At 39.1% G+C, this 13528-nt stretch overlaps 1 protein-coding gene across 1 annotated transcript in view; it reads right to left on the bottom strand.

The window, feature by feature from the left end:
- The window catches only part of Ext1 (exostosin glycosyltransferase 1), a 264495-nt gene that overhangs the window by 25433 nt on the left and 225534 nt on the right, over nt 1-13528 (bottom strand). Inside the window, exons 2-4 of the mRNA XM_027952606.2 lie at nt 9217-9310; nt 7564-7671; nt 3365-3484 (exon numbers count right to left, since the gene is read on the bottom strand). Coding sequence (XP_027808407.1) covers nt 3365-3484; nt 7564-7671; nt 9217-9310 — 322 coding nt within the window. The remainder of the gene's footprint in view (nt 1-3364; nt 3485-7563; nt 7672-9216; nt 9311-13528) is intronic.

The following is a 13528-nucleotide window of genomic DNA, read 5'->3' as shown; positions in this document are numbered from 1 at the left end:
AAGGCTGATCAGAATATAGCAAGACAGGGCTCTCCCAGGAAGCCTGTGAAGGTTTAGACTGAAACATTTTTTTTGAAGAGTAATTTGGCAAAATAAATTGAGCCTTCAAAATGCCTAGACTCTTTGGCCCAGTAATCTTACATTAGGGACTCCATTCTAAAGAAATAGGCAGAGATGTAGTTTAAAATACATGCAGAAAGTCACTGCTTGGATAAAGATTGTTACCTATGAAAAAATAAATAATTCAAAACATCAATAGTAATTAATAGCAGACTGGTTAAGTAAATAGTTTTACCCTCAGGTGGCATGGTAGGGTTAAAAAAAATTAAAACATATGATCTGGGCATATTAGAGATAGACGCAAAAGGTCAGAATCAAATGGCCAGAAACACACCCAAAGATGCATAAAAATGGTGTGTGAAAATACTAAGGAAAGAAGAGCTTAAGAAATATGTTGGGAAAACTAGACAAAAATTTATTAATTCAAAGAAAAGAAAAAGGTTAGATTTTCTAACACAGATCGTACATAAAAGCAATCTGGATTAAATAGTTACAATTAGCCATGAATATATTAGAAAAATTTATTGGTGTGTCTGTGTGTGCATACATACTAAATAAAAGCTGGCATTGTGCCACACACCTGTAATACTAATACTTACGAGGCGGTGGCAAGAAGATCAAGAGTTTGAGACCCAAATGGGCAACATAATGAGATTCCATCTCTAAATAAATATTTACATAACTACCCACAAGAGAAATAAAATTATGAGTCAAAATATCCTTTCTAAAAAGTAGCAAGCGGAGAAGCTGCAGATGAAAATATTGCCTAATCCTAAGGAAAGGAGAAAAGCATGCCATAAACTAGGGGAAACATGTATAACAGAAGAAACAAAGGGTTATTTAATATTAATAAGCTCTTAAAAATTAAGGGCTGGAGATGTAGCTCTGTGGTAGAGGGGTTGCCTGCAGGGTTACCTGGGGAGGGAAGTTTCTAGCAAAAATTAATAAGAAAAATGTAACAATAATATCATGGCGATTTTTCCTTGTCTTTGTTTTTACTAGCATCCTCAGAAATAGAAATTAAGAAAATGATTTATTATTTTAAAAGCTATAATGTCAACTATGAGTGAGAAGGAGTAAAAAACAAAATAATCAAAATAAGTCCTCTTATATAAGCCAGAGGGAGTTTAAATGAGTTAAGTTTCTACTGCAGGAAAATTGACAAATTAGAAATCTTAACATCTAGCATATTCTCTGAACCAGATATGGAATTAAAGGGATTTTTCAGAAGGACAGAATCTTGACTTTGTGCAACCATTTAGCTTTCAGGCTGTTTGTTTTGATGATGGGTATGATGATGAAAAACCAGAGACAATTATAATGTATCCAAATTGGTAATTAATTTTTAAAATTAAGAAATATCAGGCCAGGTGCTGTGGTGCATGCCTATAATCTCAGCAACTAGGGACACTGTGGCAGCAGGATTACAGACTTAAGACCAGCCTGGATAACTTAGCAAGACCCCATTCCAAAGGAAGAAAAAGAAAATATAAAAAGGGCTGAGGATGTACCTCAGTGGAAGGGTGTCCCTGAGTTCAACCCTAAGTACCACCCTGCTCCCTGCAAATATATTAAGTGATATTATAAATAAAATATTAGATAGTCATTATGGTAATTTTGAAAAATAATAAATAGTTGAAAATCTAATGACATGAGAAAATATTAATGATACGTCATTATGCAGAAAAAACAGGCTATAATCCAAGTATAAACAGACACTGTCTTAAATAAAAAAAAAATCAAAACAAACTGAAATTTGTGTATAAAAACACTAATGTTCATGGGACTCTATGGTATGCTGACAGTGGTTTTATATGCTTTTTTTTTTTTTTTAAGGCTGCAAGGATTTTCTATTGCTTTCTAAAATAAACACATACTTTCTTTGATAAAAGCACTATCCACTCCAAAAAGAAAAGAAAGAAAAGTAATACTCATCTTTGTTAAAGAAGGGCCTAGGCAGGATCTTGGATAGACAAAAGGATTGAAGAAAAAGGTAGATTGTTAAATATTCAAATCTGCTGCTATGAACACAAATGGAAACTCCATTTTAACTGAGGAGAGTACTTGTGGAGTCATAAGAAAAGTTTGCTTGCAATAAGGAAGCACCTGGCAGTCACCACGTCCCTGCTGCCTTCCTGGGGATGGGGGCGGGTCCTGCACAACCCTTTTCACCTACTTCCAGCATGAAAACAATGTATGCAATGCAGGAGAGGACACTGGGCGGCTTGTCTCAAGGTGGCAGCAGGAGCTGCAGTAAAGCTGGGGTCAGACAAACCTCCAGTGCACCATGACCAGCACTGACTATAATACACACTAGGGTAAGTAAAGTGACATGTGGACCAAACAGGGTGACTTAGTTTCCTTGGTATAACTCAGACTTCTCGATGTATGCTCCAAACTACATTAGATTCTAGAGTAAAAATAAAAAGACAGTATTTCCAAAGAAAATATTCCTAAAGCATGGTGATAAATGTCCCCAAGTCCTTCTGTGAACACCTCAGAGTCACCTCCATGAGGCAACTCCCCAGGGGATCTCCACCCCCACTACTGCAAGCCTGTAACTCATGAGCGTGCAGTTTCCTAAATCTTTTCTTAGCTCTATGCGTGGCTCAGGTGTAGCCTCAGGCCACTGCTCTCTGCTATACTTCCAAAGCTTTTTATCATTGGCATGCTTCCCGTTCCTTTTCCCCTCCTGCCTTAAAAAATAAAAAGCAATGTGAAGATGGGCATCCGTCTACCTAAAAGATTTTTGGCTTTCATAAAGTTTAACACTTTCTGCACCAGATGGGTGTAATCCTAATTTTCCTCTTAATATAACCTTGCAATATAGGTGCTGGTTGATTGGCTTATATATGTCTTGAGAATTAGTTTTGCTGTCCCCCCAAAGCCATCAGAGACTCTGGTGCCCAGTAATCCACTCATATTTTTAGAGTTATAGAGGACTTCCCTTTACTTAGTCTCAATCTTTTTTTCTAAATGGCTCCAGAAATAGGTCTTCAAAGGATGCCATTGAGTGTGAATGACAGGAAAATAGTCATTACCCACATATCCCTGAAATGATGTAAGGCAGAGTTAATCTCAGAGTCAAGGAGCATAATTTCTCCTCCTGTTGCTTTTGCTCTTGGCGTATGTCAGGAACCAGGGTGCTTGCTGAGCAAGGAAAGCAGTCAAAGAGGGGTCACTCACATATCCAAGTATAGACAATTTGGTTTTGCCCCTTTGACCAACCACACACCACCAATAGCAAAATATAAGTGAATAAAGAATTATTATTCAAGATCAGGAGCCAAGCAGACTCACTTACCTCTAGTGTAGTTAATACAATCTTCTCAACTGAAGAAAAATAAGCCTCCCACAAGAATTGTGTCTGCTGTCTAAGTGCTAGGATTTTATCCTGATGAATAGACCTGATTGTAGAAGGAATCTGTAACATAAGGTGAACACATAGTAATTATAATCGTAAAACAAAAAGATGCATTTGATCAAAACAATCCAACTGGGTTACATCTTAATTGTTCCCAGCATTCAGCTTTTAACACACAGGTCTAGTAAAATCAGCAACCCTTGAGTAGAAATGTGCCTAAGAGACGACAGATATAAACAGCATTTCAGGGAATCAGCCTCAAAGGCTTTTAATATGTGGAAGTTAGTTTGATTCTAAGATTCAGGAGCTCTTATCTGTTGCTTAGGGTGTTCCTACAGTCACCATTGCTATTTCTTCCTCTTGAAGTCTCAGAAATCCTTGACCTGAACATAGACCACCAAATTGTACAGAAGAGAAGCCAAAGGCCTTGGGGAAAGGCTCCCAAGCACTAGTAAGATTTGTCACCTGTAAATATCTACAAAAGGACTTTTTAGAGAATGTTTCTGAGTCTCCCCATCCAACATGAAATTAGGTTAGTCCCTTCTAAGTGCCCAGCCTTGCTCCCTCCCCCTTTGATCCTTTGCAGTCTCTGGATCTGTCTGGCTCCAGCCCACACCCCAATATGACTGGAGCTCTCAAACACCATATACATTTAGTCATACACTACTCTCTGCCAAGCCGCACAAACTTTAAGAAAGGTCCCATGTCCTGTCCATACTGCTGCACACATCTTAAGGTTAGGAGAGTAGCTTTTATGTTGTAATTACTTAAGACATAAGAGGTGAACTGAGCATCACTACCTAAAGTCTCTACAGGGATATCACTGTTTTCAATAGCAATACTGCTTAGTGGTGAAGCACAGGGGCATAGGAGTCAAACAGACTAAGGAGAATTCTTGACACTATCATTTACTAGCTGTGTTTCCTTGGACAAGTTAGGTGATCTCCATTTCCTTATTTATAAAATAGGGTGAACAAACATCATAAAGTTGTAATCAAGACTATGTGAGTACCTACTTAGCAAAGTGCCTAAAACGTGGGAAGTTTAATCCATGTGGCTTATTGCGACTATTATCATTATTGACATCAGGGCAATGCTATTCTAAGCTGGACCATTGATTCTGCTCAAAGTTAGCCAAATGCTTAGTATCTGTATGTGAACCTGCTTGGGTCTAGACATGTAGAATATATTTCCTGTGTTTCTGGCAAGTTTTCTGGGCTTACTTCCTATTTTCACCTACAGTTCAAGGTCTATTGCATTTATGGACTCTATATTCTTAGGGGAGATTCCTTGTGATTAGCAACTGCCCTTTTGTGCTCACCTCTTTCTGCATGCTTGCCTCTCTAATGCATGACTAATCAGACAGACATGGGAGCCTGGACTGAGGAGGAATGCTCTGTTAGCCGCATTAATAGGAAAGTTACCCATGACATTGACTAAGCATATAACTGAGTTCCCATTAGAAGAGAAGAAAATGGTAGCAAACTGTTTGAGTCAAGACTCTCCTTAAGAGAAGCAATGAAACTGCTTTGCAGTAAGAACAGAAGGAAAAGCTCACTTGCTTTGGCAATGCCCCAAACTAGATACTAAATTTGTGCCCTAAATGGTATATCTGGATTTACAACATTGTAAAAAACATGAGGCAGCAGGTAAAGAAGCATCACTGGTAGGTAAACAGCCTACAAAGTTCAAGGTCAAGTGGAAATAAAATATCCTTGGAGAAGGTAAAGAGCATCATTCGTATCATGAATCCTTGGTAAGTCAAAGAAAATTTATTTTTATTTACTCACTGAAAATTGCCTAGATCGCCAAAGGAAAATTAGAAAGATAATTATCATATTCAATTTTCATAATCATGCCCTCTTCTAAATGTCAATGGCATTTTCTGAGTCATGTAGGTTAGCATCGTGGCAAGAAACCAATCCACTGGAAAGATGCCTAAAGCTGTCATTGCCAGGGGGTCTCCAGAAATTGAGTCTGCTGTGGTCCTGAAGCAAGAGGAGTAGCACAGATCACCCCACAAGAGGGTCCCCTCTCTGACATAGCCACAGCTTCATCTTCCCGCTCTGGTGCATGTGTCTTATCAGCCTGTGCATGTGATACTCGTGTATGACAGAGCTCTGCAAAGGGCTCTGGAAGACAATTCCAATTGATTGAAAGGACAGAGTTCCAAGTTTTAATGGCATTTGGCTATTGGTTATTAATCTGCTTGTCCTAAGAGACAGGTATGGAAAGTGATAAATTAATTCCAATTTGGCTGGATTGTTTTGGAACTAGAAGAACTCAATGAAGTCTTAATAAAAGGTCAGGTATGGTAACAAAACTAATAGAATCTACCAAGATAGATATAGGAAAGCCACAGTAAGCTCTCTCGATGACAGGATGACAAGAATATATGCAAATAAAAACATCCGAGCTGTTCTAAAACAGGAAATGAAAAATTGTAACATAACAAAAACATTTCCCAGAGCGCACATTTGGGCTCAGTGCCAACTCTTTAAAACCATTGTTAATGACAGTACAGTCGCTGTTCAATATGGAGGCAGCTGTGCAAAGACAGTGTGCAGATGAGAAGGAAGAATATCGTCAAGCCGGGTGAGCGAGGGGGATGGAAAGCACAATCTTCAGAGTCAAGCCAAAAAATTACTTCAGAAGGTGAAACACCCATGAACTTGGGTGAAATGGTAGAAACTAGACATCTACAATTGGGTGCTAGATGCTCCCCAATCCCCAAGACAAACTCCAGACCTGTTCACAGAGAATCTGTGGGAGCCTTGGTGTATAAATGGAGAAATTATGGCTAAAGTATTTCCTTTACTTCCCAAATTTCCTCTAATAAGCATGTATTTTGAAAAACATAAAAGGAAGAAAAAAAAGAAACATGGAAAAGGAATAGATCTATCATTTTTGTTTAGACTTTACAAGTAGATGATTTGGCATCTATCTGCACTCTGTATATGCGGGAGAGTTGCAGGGGGTCCCTTCTTCAGGATGTAAGCAAGGATTCCTTATGGAATCATAATGGAGAATCATTGCTACAAAAGCAGCCCTTTCACAAAATCTCCAGACCCTTTCTCAGTGAACACCTAAGAAACAAAGTTTGAGCTATCCCTAATACACAGGTTCTGCCATTTCCAGGCCACATTGGTTTGGAAATTCCTTGGTTTTGTTTCTGAAGTCCCAGAGGCCCATAAGACACAGACAGAACTGAGGACCAGACAAAAGGACTGTTTTTGGAGCTATAGTGGGCTGCGCTTGTTTAACCCAGGGCCCTGGGTTACAGACAGTTCACCTCCTCCTTTAGGGAGAGGACTGCTTGACTTTACCCACCCCCTGGCCAACTGGCCAGCATCACTAGAATTAGAATCAATAACAGAGTTAGAAACCCAATTTTATGGGCATCAAACACTTTTTAAAAAGCAAGGATATTATAGATAATATTTCTACATATAATGCAGTAGTTCAAAGATAAAGTATACAATGCAATGAAAGAAAAGCATCAAAATATTCTGTAATTTTCAGAGGAGAGAGTATGGCAACCATAGTGAACCTCAAACAATACTGCACAAGGGGCTTTAGGAATTCTGGATGGACATTCTTGCCCTTGGATTTCTCTATGAACATTGTATCCACCTCCCTTAAGCAGTTTAAATTTTCATTAGGGGCTGCTCTTTAAATGAACATTTAAAAGAGAACATTCAGGCAGGCCCACAAACTGAATCATCTGAGTAATGATAACATTAAGTGTAAGAACCCATCCACAGAGTTCTGTTCTGAAAATTAATCTGAAGCTGAATCCAGAAAGAAGGAGAGGAATCTGAAGGAGCAGAGGAGTATTGTTTCCAAAAACTCTGGTTGCTGAAGGGGGTGGAGCTCCACTTCTTACCATTGAAACTCATGTTCTTTACCTACAATCTCTCCTTTTCAGAATACATTCTGTGGGCCTGGACAGATTTTTGTGTTGGAAAGTGAACAATACCATATTAAATGACTTCATGTGCACCGTGACACAGGTAATTTTCTGCTGATAAAATTTCTTTTATAGAGCTGGCCTTTTGGATTCATCTTCTTTGAAAGTTTGGCTGGGGGCTGCAAGAATCTGCTGATCTATTGAAGGCCACACACAGCCCCTTCCTTACCTGTAATAACAATCTCTCATCGCCTATGACGGCAGCTTGGTTCCAATTAATCACTTCAGAGAATGGTAACTCCCATCCATTGCTGAGCATCACAGGGACACAGGCAGCCTGGGTAAAGAAGGGACTTCATGAGCGTGAGGTTAGCAAAAGCAGGACCACCCCACCCCAGTCACAAGTGAAATCAGTTCAAATCCAATCAATACCCTTTTTTATGTTGCATGGTCCTGGGCTGCTTAGGCTGGGGAGAAAATGAGCTGTCAGAACTGTCAAGTCACATGAAGGTTATATGTAGCCAGACTTATTTTAATATTTGCCAGTCTTGCCCTAGAATGCCAAAACGCCATTTCTATTCTATCCCATGGCTTGGCTGACCTTACTTCCATGGAGACGACAGGCCTTGCTGCAGAAGTTTTATTGATGAAACAAAAGCTTTCACTAACAAAGTTTGAGCATAACACCAACCTTGAATATAAACAGTTTTGTCAATGGAACTGCAAAGTGGTTTACCTCCATGTCATGAGCAACAAAGAGCAGAATGGGACCTGACCTTCCAATGTAGCATTTTTGTAAACTTCATTATCACAGGGTGTCCACCTTTCCTTTGCTCTGCAAACACCTAACCCAGAACCTTGCTCCCTTCAGTGTGGAGTGATCGAAGGCACAGTCACACCAATTATTATCTGCATTGAAATCAAACAGCCGATACATATAAATAAGCTAATGATGAAATGCTGGTTCCAGAATACTCATAATCCAAACCAGGGAAAATTCATTCCATGCAACATCTCAGAAAGCTAGAACATTAGTGATGCATGCCTCACAGAACACACAGAGCACACTGGGAAAGACTTTCAGGAGAAGGAGGCTCTTCTGTTGGAGGACACAACAGAATGATCTGCAGTTAGGATGACAGGGGCAGAAAGTCATGAAGCACTGCAGCAAAGCACAAATTCAGACAGGGCACAGAGCACAGTGGGCAAAGGACACAGTAGCAAGAGGACAGGAAAGGTCGAGAGGTTGAGAGCATGCTTTCTCTCTGTAGTCAAAGAAGGCTGGTTGCTACTGCCAGGTAGGAAATACGGGCTACTCTCTGTGCAGAAGAAGGGTTTTCTGCAGAATTTGACTGATGAGAAGAGAAACCCCCACACAGGCTCTAAAGTGGAGCAGAATCTCTGAATTGCAGAGCATGGGAACAGTGGGGTCAAATAAGTAGCATCATACTGTGGAGCATCACTTTAAATTTAGAGAGACCCAGCAACAGAACCCATGATGAGGATGAAGCTTTTATTTTGTTTTGGGGGAGTACCAACAATATACCATTTTCATTGCTTTTGAGATTGGCTTCCAGAGAAAGGGCAAGGTTCCTTCCAGGAGCCCTGCAGGCCAGACTGGCAAGCAGATCTGCCTTCTGTTCACAATCATGTCCCTGAGGAACCCACTTTCCCTGGTGGCAAAGCCATTTCATCTTCTGTCTACAGGAGGTGAGTATTCCTTCTGCCTGTGCCCACTTTTCAGTAATGTTTCAGATTTTCTTGGGAAAAAATTCACACTTTCAAGGAAAGTGTTTAACTATCCCAGGAGTTGTTAAGGACAAATCCACCCAGTGTGACTTCATCTTCATCTCTACTCTGGGGAAGTTTCAGGGTCTCTTACCTGCAAAGCCTCCAGGAATCTGAAGGATCCAAGCCTGCGACCACGAGGAACCAGACAGAAAGTGGCATTGTGCAGCATTTCCCGATAATCATACCTAGAAAGAAAGGGGGCATCATCAGCACACGAAGACCCATCAGGGAAGCAGGGATGGCTGAGCATTGGTGGGTGCTCACAGGCATAAATTTACCCAGAACACTGAGGAGAGCCCCGGGGGTGGTTGGTAGGGAGCAGCTCACGCTTTTCCATTTGGGGGGAAAGGCAATGTGGTACAGAGGAGAACAAATGTGAACAGTCACATTGGACATAGCAATTGTGTTCTCTTTTGCAAACAGTACATAAAAAGACAAGTCTGAAGGTCCTAGTAACAATCTGCCTTGTCCAATCTTTTCTTCCAAAATGATGAAATACATTGCTCCCATAGACTTAAAAAAATAAAAAAGTCACTGCTGTCTTCTCCTTTATTGCCACACCATGCAGTACAACTAAAACAGTTCTTGTTCCTTATCCTCCAAACCATGCTATTAAAAACTACCTGGGCCACCTGATCACAAGCACGACACAACACTTACTTTCTCCCCCAAGCTGGGTTTCCACATTTAACCAAGAACATTCAGCTAGAGACAATCACTGCTGTATAAGACACGACTTACAGGAGAAAGAAGAGATGAGACATAAGGAAGCTAGCCCAAGAAATGAGACAGAATGATGTCAAGGGGGTGGGGTAGAAGTGGGCATGGCAAACAGGATACAGAAGAAATTATGACTTCTTTCACTGACATACCATTTAGTGGTATTATACTGTTATTGTATTTTGGGAAAAAAATGCAAATTATGAGTATCACCTGTCTCTTTATGGTAGTGAAATTTAGGAAAGATTATATGTAATACTTTGTGTAAGACTGTCACTTGAAAAGTGATGACCACAAACACATCTTCCCACACACATACAGTTTCAAGTTCATTATGAGTTTGAGAAAACTTGGGCAGCTAGAGATGGCTCACGTCCTGTGAAAGCATTGGTTCCTACAGCCAGGAGGAAATCACTCTCATTTTTCAAGAGCTTCCAATGCTGAGCAGACAGGTGTGACTTTGACAGTAGCATATGTCACCAGCATTTTCTAACTCTAATAGTCTAATTTAATCATAGCCTGAAGGCATTGGATTCTTCCTCCTCTTTTGGGGATATTGATATATACATTTATATTTTTAAAGTCCACATCTATTTTTATATTCTCATACAAACTAGGCATATGGGAGTAAGCCAATTTTCAATTATAAACCCGTCATTAAGAAGAGACATCATGCAAAGGACCATTTGCTTAAACAAGCGTGTACAACTAATTTGCACAAGAAAAGGTCACTGTGAATAGATTAAGATTATCTCCATTGAGAATAAAATAAAAAACCCTTGCTGCATTAATTAAACTGCAAAATAGACTTCAAAGTAGAAAAGATTTTTAAGAAGCCTCAAATTTAGCTAAATAAAAAAATATATTAAATTATGATGGTAATGACTTCTCTTTCCTCACCAAGCAGAGAAAAATAATTGAAAAGTTTCTTCAAGTTCAAATGTTGATAATAACTGAATCCCTATCTTACAGGGGGAAATGTGTATACAAACAAACACACACACACACATACACACACACACACATACACTTATATGTAAAGTTTAATCAGATTTTATTATAGAAAGGTCGAATATACTGTAGATTACAGCAAGGTTTAATGGATGCCCAGAATAGAAACCCCTGAGGGACTGGCAGAGAAGGTCCTACATCCTCATCATTAGGCTGCTAAAAATGTAAAACCCTATTAGTGTTCTGGATTGTTACAAGTTTCAAAGTTGCCAGTTGCAGAATTTACTTTAGGGAATGGGTGAAGGAAGAGGAAGGGCAGAAAACTTATAGGAAAAATTTAAATGAGAGCTAAACTACAGTGTTGACTTAAATGGTTGCACAGAAGGACTAGTTGCTGTTGTAGCAAATGAAGTGACATGACTGAAGCTTGTAGTCATTCTCATAATGAGATGTGGGAGAACATTCTGGAAAGAATTAGGAACCTGCAAGGTAGCTATGAGACCAAGAGCAAAACATGGGTGCTTTCTGGATCCGAGTTTCCTCATCTGCAAAAAAAAAAAAAAAAAAAAAAAGCCAGTAGGACTAGACGAGTAAAGATTCAACTACAAAACTCCGTTAATATTTCATGTTAGCTTTTTTTTTTTTTTGGTAAGGGAAAGGGATATCCTTTGAGAATATTCCATGGCTTGGAAGGTTTCCACATCCATTAAGTTTGTATGTCACATAGATATCACTTATACATACATAAGGCATGTTTACTATGTGTGTGTTCACCTGGACACATTAAGACAATCAGAACATACATGGATAATGTAAGAGTAATTCAGATTTCCAAGCATGCTCAGCCATGAACTCACCTCTCTTTTGGGCTCTATGGACAGTGAGGCTAGGCATTCTTGGTGTGCTCTAGCTAAAAGGTAGTGACACCCTCTCAGTGGGGACAATGGTGGTTTCAGTTGGGCCAATGGTGGTTCCGCTTAGCCTTGTGCTTGTTACCCTCCCACTTAGTCCATGGGATGCTCTAATTTCTAGATACCTAAACCCATTCATTTATTCAGTCATTCTTTTGGGAAACACTACATGTTTCACACATGATATCATTCCTACAGATGTTGTCCAGAGGTCTTCCCTAGTGGCTAGATCAACCAAAGAACAAATTGACCAGCAATGAAATGAGAACTTCAAGTTTTGTAAAACCTCCTGGGAGTGTTTGTTTCACAAGAGGAGATTATAGTCACCTTCCAGAATGACACTTAAAGAGCTCTGCTCAGCAAAACAATTTAACCAGCAAAAAACTATAAAAACATTTTATTTAAAGTCTCTAAAAACTTTCCTAGGGGGATAATGACAAATAGAGAAATGTTCATCTGAGAAAATCCATCCACTCTTGGCAAAAATCGTCTGTGCCATCGGATCCAGGACCTGCCCCTTACACCTGCTACCCGCTCCGCCTGCAGGAGCTCTACCCTGGGCAGCACCCTGTCTTCCATCAGGAAAGTGAAAAAGACAACTCACAGAAGGGGAGAAAAAATATTTGCAAATCATGTATCTTATAAGGGACTTTTAGCTAGAATACATAAAGAACTCTTCTGGCTCAGCAATAAAGAGATAAATCAATTTTAAAATATGGCAAGAATTTGAATGGATGTTTTCATATATATATATATATATATATATATATATATATATATATACACACACACACACACACACATACATACACACAAATATATAAATATATATTTATAATATATAATACTACATATATAAAATAATAATATAATATTTATATAATATATAAAAAAATATATAAATAAATATAAATACACACACACAAAATGCAGTAAGCACATGAAAAGATACTCAGCATCGTTAGTTAGTCACTGGGGAAATGCAAATCAAAGCCAACATGAGGTATCACTTTTCATGCACCAGGATGGTTAAGATATTAGAAAGGACAGATGAGAACAAGTGCTGATGAGGATGGGGAGAGATCAGAACTCTTCATACACTGCTGGTAGGAAAGAGAAATGGTGTAGCCACTTTGGAAAACAGCCCGATGGTTCCTTTTCAAATTAAAAAAGGATTTACCAGATGACCCAGCAATTATACTCTCGGGGACATTTATTCCAGAGAAATGAAAACCTATTTTCATGTGGAAACTTGTCCACAAATGTGCACAGCAGTTTTATCTGCAATAACCCCAAAGTGGAAACTACCCAAATGTCCTTCAATGCATGAATGACATAAGAAATTGCAGTATATCCATAGATAGAATACTTCTCAGCAATAAAGCAGAACCGACTCTTGATGTACACAATTTAAAGAAATCATGCTAAGTCAAAAAGCGAATCTCAAAGAGGTACACACTGCATTATTCCATTTACATGACATTCATGAAATAACATAATTACAGGGCTAGCAAACAGATTAGTGGTTACCATTGGTTAGGGGTGGGGGAGAAAGACAGGCAGACTTGACAGGTCAAACGAGGGAACAATCTTTTCAAACTGGCTGTTCTTCCCCTTACTTAAGTTTAGAAATGTAAATCATATTATAATCTTATATTACTTAGAAGTAAAAGATAAACATATACTATCCCAGACAAGAAGGTAAGTAGATGAGAATCTTATAGAATGTTTGGCTTTAGTTAATAAATGGTTTTGTTAACCTTTTCACATGGTCATTGTCCCTACTCTGTAGGTAATAACACAGAAGGTAGAGGGTTTTCA

The sequence above is a fragment of the Marmota flaviventris genome, chromosome 15 (genome assembly GCF_047511675.1).
Source record: "Marmota flaviventris isolate mMarFla1 chromosome 15, mMarFla1.hap1, whole genome shotgun sequence".
In the NCBI taxonomy this organism is placed as follows: Eukaryota; Metazoa; Chordata; class Mammalia; order Rodentia; family Sciuridae; genus Marmota; species Marmota flaviventris.
The sequence above is the reverse complement of the archived record's forward strand: the minus strand, read 5'-3'. Positions and strand labels throughout refer to the sequence as shown.